The 18,027-nt window shown below is 42.4% G+C and overlaps 3 protein-coding genes across 3 annotated transcripts; 2 read left to right on the top strand and 1 right to left on the bottom strand.

Moving 5' to 3' along the window:
* Positions 1–8,163: 8,163 nt before the first annotated feature.
* EAF01_009729 (uncharacterized protein) lies at positions 8,164–8,695 on the top strand (the record flags this gene model as incomplete). The annotated part of the gene is made up of 2 exons (XM_038917985.1): positions 8,164–8,349; positions 8,498–8,695. The coding sequence occupies 2 exons, from the start codon at positions 8,164–8,166 to the stop codon at positions 8,693–8,695; spliced, it is 384 nt and encodes a 127-aa protein (XP_038766794.1).
* A 782-nt stretch (positions 8,696–9,477) lies between these two features.
* Positions 9,478–11,875, bottom strand: EAF01_009728 (uncharacterized protein; the record flags this gene model as incomplete). The annotated part of the gene is made up of 5 exons (XM_038917984.1): positions 9,478–11,046; positions 11,097–11,303; positions 11,362–11,389; positions 11,441–11,515; positions 11,859–11,875. 5 exons carry the CDS (start codon positions 11,873–11,875, stop codon positions 9,478–9,480), a joined length of 1,896 nt encoding a protein of 631 aa, XP_038766793.1.
* Positions 11,876–12,291: 416 nt separating this feature from the next.
* Positions 12,292–16,526, top strand: EAF01_009727 (uncharacterized protein). Its single transcript, XM_038917983.1, has 4 exons — positions 12,292–12,826; positions 12,898–14,696; positions 14,744–15,455; positions 15,501–16,526. The coding sequence occupies exons 1-4, from the start codon at positions 12,727–12,729 to the stop codon at positions 16,154–16,156; spliced, it is 3,267 nt and encodes a 1,088-aa protein (XP_038766792.1). The 5' UTR covers positions 12,292–12,726; the 3' UTR covers positions 16,157–16,526.
* The last annotated feature ends 1,501 nt before the right edge of the window (positions 16,527–18,027 follow it).

Below are 18,027 nucleotides of genomic sequence, written 5' to 3'. Positions count from 1 at the left end.
TCAAAAATCATTATCTACAAATCAAAATTCACTATTCTTAATTACCCCGCCTTGAAGAGAATTTCTCCCTTCAAACACTAGTACATCCCAATCGGGACAGCGCAGTCTTAAACAGTTCCTCTTCCACTCTTTCATTCCACCATCAATCACGCCTAGGTCATCGACGCAAGCTTTCTACTTGCAGAACCTTCAAAATGAACGAAGACACTGGATCCAAGGATTACTCCAAGCGCATCCCTCCTCTCACTCAAGAGAATCACGAACGCTGGACTCGTCAAATAAGAATTCAACTTCGAGGAAAAGGTTGGTTCTATACATGCGAAAAGACATTGCATGAATATGCACGGATTGCAGCAGCCGACAACTTAATCCAGGATTTCGAAGAACTTCAAGTCTCCAGCGGCAGCGGCAGTACCACTACAAAGATTCGACTCAATATCGACAAAAAGGCCACCTTTCTTAAGGACGACGCTAGTGCATTATCTTACATCTGTCGCTCATTATCTGACGATGATGAGGCTTTAGTGGACGAATATGATACAGCAAAGAAACTTTGGGATTATCTAGCCGTCAAATACTCCAGAATCGATGATATCGCAGCAGACGAGTACCTCCTCAAGATCAAGACCTTCTCTTTCGACGATACCCCTGATATGACTATTATAGGTGCATGGGATAAGCTCAAGGATCTTCGACGAAAGCTCTTATCTGCGGATGCTTCAGCCGGTGCTTTGTGTACAGATAAATCACTCTTTCAAAGCCTGACCTTGTCTCTCCCTGATGAGTACAAAGTCATCATTGATATGATCCGTGTCGTCAGTTCTACTCTAAGCATTGACGATAAGATCAAGCATCTACAGGTCAAAGAGGCAGAGATCCAGACCTCTGGAGACTCGGCACACCTTGCAAAAGGAAAGAAATATGTCCCACCTCATCGCCAGCGTAAGGCTAGTACAAGCTCGGAGACCGACACATCCATCATCACTTGCGAACTCTGCGACAAACCTGGCCACTCAGTCCTAAAATGCTTCCAGCTCCGTCGCGCCAAGCGTCTCTTGAAATCCGATTCAAAGCACAAACAGAAGAGAAGACAATCCACCTCTCCAGTGCGAAAAGACAAAAAACGCAGGGAGCACAAGGCTCATATCGCCGAATCAAGCTCCGATGCTACTGAAAGTGTCGTCGATAGTGAGTCTGATTCTGAGCATTGTCATCTCACCAAAGAAAGTATTAGTAAGGCATCCCCATCGCAATGGTACGCTGATACCGGCGCCACTTCACACATGTCTGACCAACGTTCTCTATTCAGAAGTCTAATTCGTACTCCGCGACGAAGGATAACGGTTGGTGGGGGAGCTATGTACTCGGATGAGCGAGGAACAGTGGACATGGTGTGCAAGGATGGAACAAGGACATCATTAGCTGGTGTGCTATATGTACCTGGATTGGGGGTCAACCTGCTCTCAGCCAAGAGAATTTGTGAGGCAGGACTCAAGGGTACATTCAGTCTCAAGAAGATGTATTTCACACCAGAAAACGATAAGAATAATAAGATCATCAAAGCAACAATGAAAGATGGGATGTATATCATCTCGCATGTGAAACCAGGATACGAAGATTCTGCATTCTTTGCGCTCTCTGCAGAGATCATTGATGGTACAAAAGGGGAAGTCGAAGAATTAACCATGACGGAGAAGGAAAGATACCTTATCTGGCATAGACGCTTCAATCATCTCGGCCCTGACAAAATCAGGAATCTGCACAAAGTCACTACACTCCAGAGACCGATCAAGGTCCCTTCAACTCTTGATGTCTGTGAAGTGTGCGCTCTCACAAAGATGACTAACAGAATCCCAAGTCAACTAAGTGCACGAAAATCCAAAAGGCTAGAATTGATCCATTTCGATGTTGCTGGCCCTTTCCCAAGGACCATTCGAGGGCACAGATACTTTCTCCTTATTATCGATAGCGCCACAAGGGTAAATTGGGTCATCCTATTGAAACAGAAGAGCGATGCAATACCCTTACTGAAAGCCTGGAAGCAAGAAATTGAACTTGCTACAGGAGTAGCTGTAATTGCTGCCAGAACCGACAATGCACCAGAGCTTCTTCAAGCCGTCTGGGAATGGAAGACTGGTGTGCGATCAGAGGTTACAGTGGTTGTATCGTCTCACCAAAATGGTCCAGCTGAACGCAATATACGCACTGCAGAAACCGACATGAGAGCAATGTTGAAAGAAGCTCATTTACCATTAGAATTTTGGGACGAAGCTGTCGAGCACGACGTATACATTCGAAACCGCACTAGTATTGGCCCAGATGCAAATGGAATCGATCGAAGCCCACTCGAAGCATTTACAGGCACATTACCAGATATCGATACATGCAAGGTCTGGGGGAGTCGATGTTACGCCTATATCAACCCCAAAACCATCCCAAAAGGACAAAGGCATGATAAACTTCGCGACACAGCAAGGGTTGGGATATTCCTGGGATACTCAAAAGACACCACCAAGCATATAAAGGTTTATTCACCAGAGCTAGGTTATACTTACCGCTCTTATCGTGTTACAATCGACGAAAGCTACAAAGGAGGGGATCTGGATCTCAAACTCAGAAACTGTGTAGCTGGATCACAAGGTACCAAGAATATAGAACCTGATCGCAGGCCTCGCGGCAGACCTAAGAATGTCCCTGAATCATCGTCTATTCCAGTCGATCCACCAATATCACTAAATGAAATAATCACAGACTCGATAGAGGTGCGCTTGCCAATACCAAAACGAACAAAGACTGAAATACCACGCTTTGATGAAGATGAATATGGAAATATCCGACAAGTGGCTGATGATTTAACAAGACCGGCAGGGGAAAACAACAAAGAAAGTGATGTTACTTTACCTGATATAACTTCACCACCTGATCATACACCACCGAAGTCAAGGGCACCTGAGGATATAACTTTACCACTTGATCATACACCATCGAATTCGAGTACATTACCTGAGAGTGTATTACCTGATATTGCACTACCTAATGAAACTTTACCACCTACTGCATCTACATCTGCATCTACTTCCACACCACCTTTGAGATACAATCTTAGGAAGAGAAAGAGAAGCGATGACGACGATATAGAAGAACAGAGAGACTCCAAAATCATTCGGGCCTTACTTGCTTCCTTAAATAAGCCAGGATCAGAATCAATTGAGCACGCCATGATTGCCATTCCAAATATTCATCAATTCGAACAGGAGACGAATAATGAAATTGCTTCGAAGATCTTGACTATTTTAGCAGATGCACCAGCAGAAGCTGAGACCGCTCTACCAGCAACGGAAATACTCGGGATCAAGATACCGAATACATATAAAGAAGCAATGGCAGACAAAAAGCACGCGAAAGACTGGCAAGCTGCAATTCAAGAAGAAGTAGACTCATTGGTCAAGAATGGCACTTGGGAAGAGTTCATTTTACCACAAGGGAGCAATCTAGTTTCAACGAAATGGGTATTTGTTGTTAAGACGAAGGATAATAAGGTAGAGCGATTCAAGGCCAGATTAGTGGCTAGAGGGTTCAGCCAAGTTTTAGGTAAAGATTACAACGAAACCTTCGCCCCCACTGTTCGACTCGATACTCTTCGCCTTTTCCTTGCAATTGTTGCAAGAGAGGACCTCGAGTGTTCCCATTTCGATATCAAAAATGCGTTCACCGAATCACACTTGAAAGAAGAAATCTATTTAGCACCCCCTCAAGGTGTTCATGTTCGTCGCGGCCGCGTTCTACATGCACTTCGGAGTCTTTATGGGCTAAAGCAAGCTGGTAGAGATTGGAGCCTTCTTCTGAAAGGAGAGTTAACCAAGATGGGTTTCGTACAAAGCCTTGCGGATCCGTGTTTATACACCAATCACCCGCGCCAGCTAATTCTCCTAGTGTATGTAGATGATATTGTTACTGCTGCTGCACAAAAACGAGATATTCAATGGTTTTATCACAACCTTTCTGCTCGATTCAACACCAAAGACCTGGGGGAGATTAGTAAGATCTTAGGAGTGCGCATCATTCGTAACAGATCAGAGAGAGTGTTAACTATGGATCAAGAAGAGTATCTGGATGCAATGCTTACCCGATTCGGGATCTCCCATGGTCAACACACTCCAAGGAAGATACCAATCTCGGATTACAACCAACTACGACCAACGCTCCCAGACGACGAGCTCACTGATGTAAACGAATACCAGCAAGCAATCGGCAGTACGATCCACCCTATGGTTTACACTAGACCGGACATCGCATTCGGTCTCGGGAGATTAGCACAAGCTATGTCTAACCCTGCCAAACATCACAGCGTTGCACTCAAAAACCTTATGAGATATTTGAGGTCAACTATTAAACAGAAACTACGTTTTGGGCCTGGGGGAGTTCAATCAGATATTTGCAAAGAATATGACCTCCTACAACGCACCATCAAAGTATACACCGACGCAGACTGGGCAAGCGATAGAACCGATCGAAAAAGCATCTCTGGTGGGGTAGTAATGTTCTATGGTGGACCAATCTCATGGGCAAGCAAGAAGCAGACATCTGTAGCTACATCTAGTACAGAAGCTGAGTACATTTCCATGGCGATGTTCACCAAACAAGGGCAATGGGTAGCCCAACTCTTGAGGGACTTAGAGCGACCACAGTATATCGGGAGCAACAGCGGAGTTCAAATGCTCGGAGACAACCAAGGAGCGCTAGCGTTAACCAAGAACCCACATCTACACAAGCGATCAAAGCATATTGACATATGTCACCACTTCATTCGAGATCTCACAGAAAAACATCTAGTCAATACCAGCTATGTCAATACAAGTGATATGGCTGCAGATGGATTAACAAAACCATGCGCAAGGGTGATATTTGAGAGATTCAAGAACATGCTGGGGTTTCAAAGAGAGTAAGCTCTTTGGGAGAGTATTGGAAGTTGTGGTATGTGCTCCAAAATCGACTAAATCGACCAAATTGACCAAATCGACCAAAATCACTGAATCCACCCATTTCACCTATTTCATCAGATTCATTGGATTCATCTTACGTCGAATTTATCAAAAAAAAAAAAAAAAAAAAAAAAATTAATGATTTCAAGAAAATCACGTGGAATAACAGATAAGCTTAAGGTCTGTTCGCATACGATCGGATTTTGATGGTCTACCATATTAAAACAGTAACCCTACGATCAAGGAATAACGAATTTCGAAGCAATCAGTTATTGGGCGTATAAAAGGAATTTTAAAGAAACTAACTACTGAAGCTGAGAGAGTAAGCTCTCTGGGGGAGTGTTGGAAGTTGTGGCACGTGCTCTAAGCTACTGTGCATATATCACTTCCACTTCGTAGTTAGATTTTACCTTAGTACAATTAATCTACATAGTCAATAATACATGCATTCCACTGGCCTGCTCCTTTATTGTGAACATAAAGAAATATTTTAAAAAAATTTAAAAAGAATTTTTAAATTCTTTTTAATTTTTTTAATATTATATATATTTTTGAAATTGTATTTAAAACTTAATTTTTTAAATTTTTCAAAATTTCAAACTTTTTTTTAATAATAATATAAATCAATTCGAAAAACTTATTTTTAATAATATAGATTCATTCTAATATAAATTTTTATTAAATTATTAATATCTTAAAATATTATTTTTTAAATCAATTAATATTCTATTTAATATTCCAAATTCATTAAAAACTAATTATTATATTTCATTAATCTTCAATTTATTTTTTATAAATTTTGATATTATTATAAATAGTTTTGGATTTATAATCAATTTTTAATTCAATAAATTAAAACGTACAAGATACAGGGTCGTGCACGATGCAGGGATATCGGTTATCGCTAATGTATGTGCTGTGTTACAATGCGAATTCTTATATCCGAGTTCAGAAAAATCATAACTTAAAAAGCATTTTTGATGGATCCAATCCATGACCGCGAGTGGAGAGTTACACCTTTGAAATCTATCCTTCATATAGAGAAACCCCTGGGAAGATTCAAGATTCGTGTTAAATCGATGATCATGGGGTAGTCGCTTGAACCAATTCTAAGCCTCAGCTACTCTAAAAGTCCTCAGACGTTGCATCGAACGTTCAGTTGATGCGGGAACTCTTGACTGTCTTGCCGATTGAGAAGCAGATGCTGGCGGAGCACTGTTGTCTACCGAGGACGTACTTAGTTTACTCAAGGGTTGTATGTTAAAGACACTCGGGGCACTATTCATCGTTGAGGGAGTAGTTGCTCTCTTAAATGACTGAGCAGCTGCAGCCTGGGGAGCATTGCTTATTTTTGAAGAATTACTTAGTCTCCTGATTGGTTATGCGGCTGGGATATCCGGGGTATCTCCCACAGCAGAAGAAGCAGTGATCCGACTTTCATCTGCTGATGACGACCGGGAAGCTATAACAGAGCCAGCTTGCGACGTAGCAGTGTCCTGCGGCTATCCCCTCATTCTCTGGGCTACCTGAAGAGGCCATGGTAATAACCATGCAAACAACGGATGATTCGACTCAGTCGTTTCTCTGAAATTGAAACAAAAAGATGATGCAAATATAATGGTCTTCTCACACAAGAACCACGTCTTTCCATGTCCCGGAATGTATCAACCACGGAAGCAAAATCGACGGATTTTGGAGAGAAAATTTCGGGTGGCTTATTATTATAATGATGCTTCAGAGATTGACAATAAACTTACTGTACTCTGCAAAGATACCTAGTTCTGTATGCATGCAAGTTGAAAGATTCGCAGGCATCTCTAGGGCTCGACGGCTACAGCTAAAGGCCCCTATAGAAGCCTTGGAGTCCACTCCGGGCTACGCGAACCGATCGTCTTTGACGAATATGATCCCCAACATTAACGCCAAATCTCGTCAGGCATGATTGGTGGCCTATTCAGCCAATCAAGGCTCTGATTCGCCGGGATTCTTCTGAGTTGTCGATTTTGTGATCACTATAAGCTCTACATTTCCAACTCGTCTCGTAGCATATTGAATTGGTCTCCTACCTCTCCATGGTTTGATGTACCGACGCAATCAACCTTGCAAAAGCTCGATGCGGAAATACATGCATAGGTGAAATTTTCGAACTGCCATTGAAGTCGAATTTAACCGAAAATGCTGTGCAAAACGAGAATGACAAGAGCACATTCGAGTTTAGCAGCTGGGGTGGAGAGGGGGCTCGTACAATGAAAAAGAATAGCCAGATGAATGCCAGCGATATTCCCACAGCTGCTTACCTACCCAATCTTGATTTGAAATCGCAAGACACAATGGAAGACCTAGCCAAGTAATGACATGTTCCACTCGGACCAGAATCCTATCCATCATTCGGAACGCGGTACCAAGAATCTTAGGCATACATAATAATCACGAAATATCTCCAACTAGTTGTCGTGCGCTTTTAAAAATGACATCCCGCCCCCCATCTTCTATCCAAGAAAATCCAGCATCAATAGTGTCCCAAGTGTCTTCTCGAATGAGCAGTCAAGAGATTCGGCTGTGTAGCCTCACTATTTTTCAATCCAGGTCAGTTATTGATCGGTACAACATTCCTTACTCTCAGCCCGCTCACTGCTTGCCCACCAATCGCGACCTACCACTCAAAGCTTCCTACCCGCCCAATCAGCACCAACGTACCATGCAATATTGATCTTATCATGATATTATCCTGTTCTACACCCCCCTACGACAAACCACACCAATCACGCATTCTATGCAGAAAGTGAACACGTTAAAAATCAATCGAACGAAACCACATCAAATTGCAACAAAGTAGAAAAAGTCTTTCATTGGAAACAACTGAACTCAATTAATCGCCGATTTGTGAAAACATCCACGAAGTGATGTCAAACTTCACGCCAAGCCACCACCTCTTAGCGTCAATCTAATCTAATCTTATCTCCCCCGCGAACGCAAAAAAATAATTTCCTTTCAACCTTACACAACACCACTACACCACACTCGCACGACACAACTTCAAGCTTCCATCTCCACCACCGACTTCACCAACTCGTTCTCAAAAACTACACACCTCCAAATATTAATCACCACACAAATCCTCCGCATACGAAGCCACCCACAGTTCACCACCATCGCGCACCGCGCACCCCCGGAAAAAAAAATGAAACTCCTAACTCTCAATTTCCTTACCTGCGCCGTGAAAGCGTGCAAATCAACCAGCGCATCGTTTCCTCTTCATCCAAAAGAATGCTCGCTAGTTAGTAACGATATACCTTTAAACACTGCTTTACTTCTCAATATTCTGCCGCGGATTGATTGGAAGGCGCTATGTGTCATTGCTTCTGAGGTTTGTTTTTCTTTCCTTCTTCTTTCCCTCAATGATCGCCCACATTTTCGCTCATCTGCAATCTTTGTTCCGCGCCCAAGTCAAGCAATTATTTCGAGGTGAAAAACACCAGGAAAGAGAAAAGATGCTAACACAAAACGTAATCTAGCTCTCGTTCCCCGCCCTCCCTCCCACACCACCCACCCCCGAAACCCTCCAAGAAGACGAAAAAATGATGAAGGAACTCCATACGCTTCTTTTGGAAACAGAAATCGACGAAGGAAGTTTGGTCTGTGGGAATTGTGGACATGAGTATCGTGTTAAGGAAGGGATTGGAAATTTCTTGTTGCCGGGACATTTGGTTTAGATGGTGGATGTGATCAGGCTAAGAATGAGCACTCAGATGGATGTGGGAGCTGGTCATTGTGAACTCAAAGGTTCGGATCAGATCTGGATGAGGATATGCATCATTGAATTGCTAGACGGAACGGAAAAACAGAATCCAGATAGGGAGAGTGTAAAAAGAAGAAGAGAGGAGATTAAGCGCCAGGTTTGTATGCTGCCCGGTCTATATATATACAAAACACTGGAGAGCGAGAAAGAAGGGGTCAGGGGAAAAACGATACTGCGCATCGAACGCATAATCACGAAATAGTACCGCGCAAAGTAGTCGTGGAGAAGAAACAGAATAAAAAGATACCCAAAAACTACATCTTCTTACATCTCAATCCCAATCCCAGTATCGATGTCATCAACACAAGCACGAAAATAACAGAAATCAGCACACTACAACTCCCTATATCCGGACCATGGGTCTGAAACCAAGCATAATTCCGAGCATCAGTATAGATCATTTCATAACATACAAACTCATGCAGGAGGGAGAAACTTTCATTTTAAAAGAATCATTGCCATTACATTAACTTGCTAATCTGATTGCTCATAGAGCTACACAAGTCATAGCTTCGCTATCCATAGACACCATGCCCATATCCATCCATTCATAAATCCTCTCAAGTCTCAATCATCCCCACTCCACCCCTCAAATCCCACCACATTACATACATCCAGCCTCGGTACTGCAGAAAAACTTGTTTACAGCCAATAGACCTTTCGATCTCCAATCCTCATCCCCCACCCCATCCCTATTTACCAAGCACTCATCCCGTCACCTCCATCCCCCGTTCCCTCAATTTGCATCCCCATCGCATTAGGCATACCAATAAGAATTCTCCCCTTCGGAACCCTTACATCTCTAACCTTAAAATCTCCAAAAATGATCAACTTCTTCAATTTCGGACAAGTCTTAAAGATACTTCCCACCACAAAATCATTTACCTCCTGACAAAAACTAATGTTCATCTCATCCAATTCCGGATATTCCTTCTCGAGTGAAAATGCCTTTTCGAAACTCGAGAGGGAAATGTGTCGACAAGAATTGATATCTAGATAGCGAAGAGTAAGACCTGAATGTGCCATTAGGGCTTCGAAACCGAGGGAGCAGAGACCGATATTATCAGGGTTGTCGCGAGGGACGGAAGCATCAATATGACGATTTTTTGAAAGATCGATAAAGGAAAGAGGAGGATTCAACCAATTTGTGAAAAGATTTGCGAAACCTGCATCTGTCAGGACACTATTGTCTGTGATGCGCAATTTGTTCAAGTTTTGACAATTGTCATGGATAGCGTTCAAGACAGAATCGTTGATTTCATGGACTTGACCAAGGGACAGAGTTCGTAGTTGAGGTCCAATACTATCGAGAATCTGAACGTATGGTTCTGAGGCTTTGCTTTTTTGGATTTCCAAACCGAGATGTTGAAGAGTAGAGATGCGTGAAATATGTGCAATACCCTCATCAGTGACTTTTTGGTTATGAGTGATTTTAAGACGAGTCAATTGAGGGCATGTTTTGGTGATAACATCTATTTGATCATCACCAAATTGACCATCTGTATAGTACACCTTGAAAGATTTGAGGTGTGAACCTTTCTCCGTGAAGTAACGGTTCCAATTTTCATCGCTTATGAGATTACTACCAGACAAGCTTAGTTGCTCAAGTTTGACAGTAGATGCTATAAGATGTTCCATTACTTTGTCTTTGAATTGAATACCAGATCGGATGCGTAGTGATTTGACACTTGGTACGACCTGAAATATTCGAATATAATCATCGGAGTTCAGGTATGCCCCTTCATAAATGGTGATAACTTCACGACCATTTTGAAGAAACAAATTCAAAGTATTGGAACGTAAAAGGCGCTTCTTGGAAAGTATAGCTGATAACTTATCCATGAGTGGTTCCGGTAAATCTCCCAAGTCATCGGCCATGTCGACATTTTTGGCTAAAGTTTCGATGCACAAGGTCATTAAATCTTTGGCGCCTGGATATACACCATCGAGGAGATTACTCTGAATCTTTCTTCTCTGGGCTCCAGCTTGAGATTTCCGTTTCTTTTTTGCTTGCCCTTCTTCCTTGTTGAGTTCTTTTGTACATTGTGGGCAAAGCAGACCTCCATCCGGTCCAGCTCGGCTGTATGCTGTAACGGTGAATCTCTTTTCACAAAGTACACAGTTCTCCATTTGATCGGGTAAGGGTGCCATGCTTTCATTGAATAACCGAAGTGCGGCTTCATCTTCATCGGTCATATCATCGTCTGATCCAAAAGCTCTTTGGCGCTGGAATCTTTTAGAGGCTTTGATTCTGGCAACTGCTTTCTATAAATTTATTAGCTTTTGATTCGATCCCGAGCAAGTTGTAGCCATACTCCTTCATCCTTTTTTCTCTTATTCTTTTGTGCTTCACTTTCATTTCGGCGGGAACGGGTACGGGTAGCAGGCGCAGATACTGGTTCATCTTCTCCCTCTCCTTCATCCTCATCTCCATTTCCTTCAGCGTTTTGTTGTGAAGCGAGTGCAGCAGCTCGACGAGCGTTTGCATCTTGACGAATTTGATTGGCATCGATATTGTGAGCCTGCGCAGAAAATCCGTGAGTGTGAGCCGTAACTGGGTGGGATGATTTGATTACTTACAGCCAGGAAATCGGTCAATGCGGATTGACTATAGTTTTCTTAGTCTATGAGAAGCATGGAAGTAGAGTTCAAGTCTTACGGTCCACGAATTGATCTTCTGGGAGCTGGTTGAGCATTAGGACCTCCAGGCGGAGGGGGTGGTGGAGGAGGATTCCTTTGGCATTATAAATTAGCAAACATGATAACTATTGAAGATAGAAAGGGAAATGGCACACATGATGTTTCCCTTGTTTGTAGTATAGTCACGTCAACTCTGAACAATCCGTAGTATGACAGTGTTAGTCTTTATTTGCTGGTCTTCTTCACATCCAAATAATATATGGTGTTTTGGTGTGAAGGAATCCACGGAATTGTGTTGCAACTCTATTCTTTGATGGAAGATTCGCTGTGAGAATTGTCTTTTGTTGTGCCAAGTGAATTGTAATGATGAATATAAAGAATGAATCCGATGAACCGCAAGGTAAATAACTTTTAATTATTCTTCTTTCACCTCATACCCACCAGGTAGTTTCATTCTCGTCCTTTCCTTTCTTTTTCCTTTTTTGCCTCTCATGTAACAAATCTAAAATGCCGCGTAAATGCCGCGTAAAGTGGTTTTATTAACACACAGACCGTGATGCCGCTGACATGCCCCCCGACCTAGCAAGACCAAGACCCCAGCAAGACCCCAGCAAGATCCAGTAAAATACTTCCAAATGCTTATCAATATATTATCTAATCGATCAAAGTTTACATTCTCACCAATCAAATGCCTTAAAATGCGAACGGCTGCCTGATTACTCACGTGATACCGCGGACTTTGGTGCTCGAATCGCGTCTTTCATCTTTATCTGACGAATGAATGGCGTTCCGTGAATTTTTGATCCAGGAGGTGGCAATTTGATTCAATCTGATTATCTGACGAACCAAGGACCAATACTTTGTCGTTCACTTGAAACTTTATAAAAAAAAGGCTCGTGAATAACTTCATAACCTTTTCTTCGGTAATCCCAATCAATCACTTCCCTCTTCCTTCTTCCTTTCTTCTATTTTCTACGTGCTGGAGTTGGCACTTTGGTCGCATTATCACCATAAGGCTTGGTTGGTGGTATCGATTGACCTTTGGATTCGATAAGTTCCATGCGGATATCTTGGGATTGAGCTCAACTCGAAGCCATTTTCACCATTCGCCATCCACTCTATATCCAAACCTTCGTCGTACCTGCATAATTCCTTGGAGCGGTACATCTTTCAATCAATCTTGCGGATCGAATTGTCGGTATTTCTTTCACCGAAGTGTGTACCTTATCTAGCGACCCCTCCATCGTCTTCATCTCCTCTCCGTCACTTTTCATCATCCCTCCGTTTGGTGAAATTTAATCCACAATGGCGCCAACCGGGAAAGGAAGAGGAAGACCAAGAAAAGTCGCAGACTCAGGAAATACGAGTAGCGTTAGAAGTAGTCGAGCAAGCTCTCGATTATCTGGTAAGCTTCTCTCATATCTCCAGATTTATTCAATATGCCTTGTACCTTCTATTATTAATCTGTTGAACTAGCCGTCAAACAACAAATTTCCAATCTTGAACTTGATGAACTTTCCTCTCCTGTACCTCAATCACAGACCGATTCCAAAAATTCTATGGTCATTGCGGATAGCGATGATGACGGCTCTTTGTCGGATCTTCCACCACCTTCCCAACTTGGCGAATATTTAAGTGCAACCAAGACGCAACAGAAAGGAAAAGGTAAACCTGCGGAATCTCGCCAATCTCTATCCACAGCTTCAACCAGTAACGACTATAATGATGGAAGTGAATATTCTACGCCAGAGACAAGTGGTGTTGCAACTCCCGCTTCCACCAAAGTTCCTGTCCAGCCTTTAAATACCAATGGGTCTACACGAAGAGGACGGGCTCAAACCACAAATCCAGTCCAGAGTGCTTCCTCTCTGAACGCAATTGATCGAGCTCGAGCACTTCAAAACAGCATGTACTCTCTTAATCCCAAGAAAAGAAGATACGCCGACTCTGAGGATGACGAAGACGACGAAGACATTACACCAGATGCTCAGCTTGCTCGTTCTCTTCAAGAACAAGAATTCAAGAAATCAACTGTACCAGCGGTAGCTGAATCTTCAAATTCCTTACGGAGAACTTCACGCAATGTCCAACCAATCAAATTGACTTTTGATGCGGATTTTAGTGAGGACGATGAAGATGATGAATTTGTTGATCGTAAGGTTTCACACGTGTCTAAGAAAGCAAAAGTTGAGCCCAAAGTTGAAATTTCGAGAACTTCCAATGCCGTCAGCTTTCGAACTCCAAACTCAGGAAAGAGTACGAGATATAATGACGATTTCATGGTCATTGATTCGGATTCGGATGTGCCCATAACTTTGTCTTCTGCTCCACGAAGTTCAATCAAGAAAGAATCAAGCAAATTTACAAAGACTATTCACAAACATTCTGAGAGTTTCCAAAATAATCTTAGGTCATCGTCGGCACGTAAGAACACGATCAAACGAGAAGTTCAACCACCCGTCCCGAAACTCAAGGCCGAGGACACTGTGGAATCCAATGCCAGTTCTACTCTTACAGACCCTCCTTCTCCTGTGTCTGATTCTGATACATTCGACACAGATGATGATTCTATGCTTAGAACTGATACTTCTGATGATGAAGGTCCGATTGCTGCTGGTATCCAGCCTGCAGCTCCCCGTGTACGTAATGCGCGCCAGGCTCGTCAAACTATCAATAGCTTAGAAGACAGAAGTACCAGACGTAGCCGTAAGGAACGTCAGCGGCTTGAGCAACAACATCCTGAGCTACACACAATGTGGAAAGAGTTAGAGGATTTACCTAAGATTGGAGACTGCAAAATCGAACAGCCAACAAATATCAATCGTGAACTCAAACCTTTCCAACTTCAAGGGGTTGGATGGATGAGAGCAATGGAAAAGACGGCTTGGGGTGGAGGTTTATTAGGAGATGAGATGGGCATGGGAAAGACAATTCAAGCCGTATCTTTGATTATGTCTGATTTTCCTGCCAAGGAGCCTTCACTTGTTTTGATACCACCTGTTGCACTCATGCAATGGCAGCAAGAGATCGCAGATTATACGGATGGTACTTTAAAAACCTTCGTCTTTCATGGTAGCAATGCCAAAGCAAAGGGCATCACCGTTCAGCAATTGCAAAAGTATAATGTAATTCTTATGTCTTACAACAGTCTGGAGTCTATGTATCGAAAACAAGAGAAGGGCTTCAAGCGCAAGGATGGAATTTATAAGGAGAAGAGCTCAATTCATCAGATCAAGTTTCATCGGGTTATTCTTGATGAAGCACACAGTATCAAGGTAAGACCTAATATCCTGGTCCGACTTTCTTATACTAATTTATTTAGCAACGTACCTCTGGTTCTGCCAAAGCATGCTTTGCTCTCAAGGCAAATCACAAATGGTGCTTATCTGGCACACCCCTTCAAAATCGTATCGGTGAATTCTTTTCACTCGTTCGATTCCTAGATATTCGACCGTTCGCTTGTTATTTCTGTAAGCAATGCCCTTGTTCGACCCTCGAGTGGGATATGAATAGTGAAAATCGCTGTACGGGTTGCAATCACAGTGGTATGCAACATGTTTCCGTCTTCAACCAAGAACTACTCAACCCTATACAAAAGTTTGGTAACAATGGCCCTGGAAAGGAAGCATTCCGAAAGCTTCGAATCTTGACTGATAGATTTATGCTTCGTCGTGTCAAGCGAGATCATTCATCTGCAATGGAGCTTCCTGCAAAGGAAATTTATGTTGACAGACAATTCTTCGGTGAAGAAGAAAATGATTTCGCTGGCAGTATCATGAATAATGGTGCTCGAAAGTTCGAAACATATGTTGCTCAAGGTGTTTTGCTTAATAACTATGCAAATATATTTGGTCTTATTATGCAGATGCGTCAAGTCGCTGATCATCCTGATTTGATCCTGAAGAAGAATGGTGAAGGTGGTCAAAATATTCTAGTTTGCTGTATTTGTGATGAGACTGCAGAGGAAGCTATTAAATCTGCTTGTCGTCATGATTTCTGTCGAGAATGTGCCAAGAATTACTTGAGATCTTCTGGTAAGTTATATTTATCCTAATTATATTTCACCACTAACTTGATAGAATCTCCTGATTGTCCTCAATGTCATATTCCCTTGGCCATTGATCTCGAACAACCAGAAATTGAACAAGATGAAGTACAAGTTAAGAAATCCTCTATCATCAATCGAATCAAGATGGAAAATTGGACATCATCATCAAAGATTGAAGCTTTGGTTCATGATCTTTATCAACTTCGATCCAAAAATTCATCAAGCAAGTCAATTATCTTCTCTCAATTTACTACCATGCTTCAACTTGTTGAATGGCGTCTTCGTCGTGCAGGTATCACAACTGTCATGCTTGATGGTTCCATGACACCTGCTCAACGACAAGCTTCCATCAATCACTTCATGACCGACGTCAATGTTGAATGTTTTCTCGTTTCTCTCAAAGCCGGTGGTGTCGCACTAAATCTTACTGAAGCTAACAAAGTCTTCATTGTTGACCCATGGTGGAATCCAGCTGCAGAGTGGCAGAGTGCTGACAGATGTCATCGAATTGGACAAGCTAGACCATGCAGTATCACTCGATTATGTATTGAAGATAGTGTGGAGAGTAGAATGGTTTTGTTGCAAGAGAAGAAGGCAAATATGATTCATAGTACTATTAATGCTGACGAAAGTGCGATGGAGAATTTAACGCCAGAGGATATGCAATTTTTGTTCAGAGGAAATTAGGGGGTTTATGTGGAGTTGAGTGGTTCGGGGCGGAATGGGGAATAAATCAAGGGAATATTCTTTGTATTTTCCTCTCGAGAGACAATTTTTCTGGGTTTCAGCTGGAACTACGTTTCTTATTTAATGATTTGAGTATTGTATATCACATTTCGACTTTGCATCAGCTTCTTTGGCGTAAAGGGGAATGAAATTTCTGATACTTTGTACCTGGCTTGACAGAAGTCAGGCGATAGTTTGAAAAGGGAGGTGGGTGGATGACCTGAATAATACGAGGATTTTTCCTTTCTCTACTGGCTTGCTTGTGGCGTCAGTCGAAGGGTTAGGGAAAATCTGTTGTTATAAAGATTAGTTAATAATGAGAAATGTTTCAAATAGACCTTCCGAAATGGCCAGGGGGTGTTGAGAAGGACTTGAGTGAGATTCTTGTGGTGGTTTGAGGCTCATGAAAGATTGGTAGGATTACATGCCTGAACTGTTGTGAATCTGAGTCCGGATAATATAATGGAGAGATTCCAGTATCAACCCATCGAGCCTCCCCACGAGATCGAAATGCTGGAGCTGATTTTCTACCTAGTACGGCCTGGGTACCCTTCAAATTCCATCTCGTCTGCGAAACTTTATCGCATGGACCGGAATATTCTGTATTCGCTGTGAAGATAAATAGAGGGTGCGGAATAGAGATTTGGAGACTGTGGCGGGGGATGGATGCGAGAGAGAGGGGATTGAGAGGGGACTTTGAAGAAGGTTTGGGAGTCTTTGTGGGGTGGAAAGACTTGTCTCGTTGGGATTATAGGTAAGATTTGAGGAATTGGATTGGGGAAGAGGGGTTTCTGGAGAGGGGTTTGTTTTTAATGGATGGATGCGATTTGGATGGTTGGGATGAGGTGGATGAGGTGGATGAGGTGGATGAGGTGGATGAGTGGTCTAGGAAGTACTTCATGTGGGTTTTGCTCATAAGAAAAAAGAATGCGTGTAGAGTTATTGAATGGCTGTGGCTGGGAAGAAGTTACTCGGATACAGGAAATATGGGAGGTTATGGAACGAGATGGCGGCTAGGATGATTAGTTGAAAGTTCATGTGAAGGAGGAGAATATGGAATGATATGGATGTCGATTTGTTTCCTTTGGATTTACACTCACTCAGAGACATTTCCCAATACACACCCTGCTTTTGATGAAATCGTAGATACATTTTCTGCTCGGATATTATCCACAACCTTGGGAGTCTATGGATATTCCAGAAAGATACCTCGTGTTTAAGTCTCTAATTATGGTGCTTTGTGGTCGTGGGGAGATAGATGTCTTGGGATATTCTTTGGTATTTTGTTTGTTTTATTTCGTTGCTTCAAATTCGATTCTGGGATTTGAGGAGGAGGGAAAAGGAGAGGATTGGGATTCCGATTAATATTCTTTTGATTTCGAGGAGATGAATACAGGAAGATGCGCTGCAGCCAAAGAAACTGAGCTTTCGAATTGTGATTAGTATCTATGTTCTTCCATGTTTTAGAGGGAGGAGATCGTGTGTTTGGAGTTCTTGGCTTGTTGGATTGTATGGCGGGGATACACTCGCGCGCGGCATTTTCGATTCGAGTCAAGGATACCTTTATCGGAATGAACCAGAGGAAATCTTTTGGGTTGACAGAGAAGTTGTTGTGAATATAGGCTAGGTCGCAAAGATCTAGAATATTTTATCAGAGACTATGCTGTGCGTGGAGATCACAGTAAAATTGGTGGCACCGTCTTGGATTTGGATGGATGCTTGACTAGAAGTGTCATGAGGATCTTCTTAATGAGTAAGCTGGTAACCTCAGGGATTTTGATACCGATCCTAGGGTATTGATTAGTGGAAATGCTATTTAGCCTAGAGTTTCG

Source organism: Botrytis porri, assembly GCF_014898465.1.
Source record: "Botrytis porri strain MUCL 3234 chromosome Unknown BPOR_014, whole genome shotgun sequence".
NCBI lineage: Eukaryota > Fungi > Ascomycota > Leotiomycetes > Helotiales > Sclerotiniaceae > Botrytis > Botrytis porri.
The sequence above is the reverse complement of the archived record's forward strand: the minus strand, read 5'-3'. Positions and strand labels throughout refer to the sequence as shown.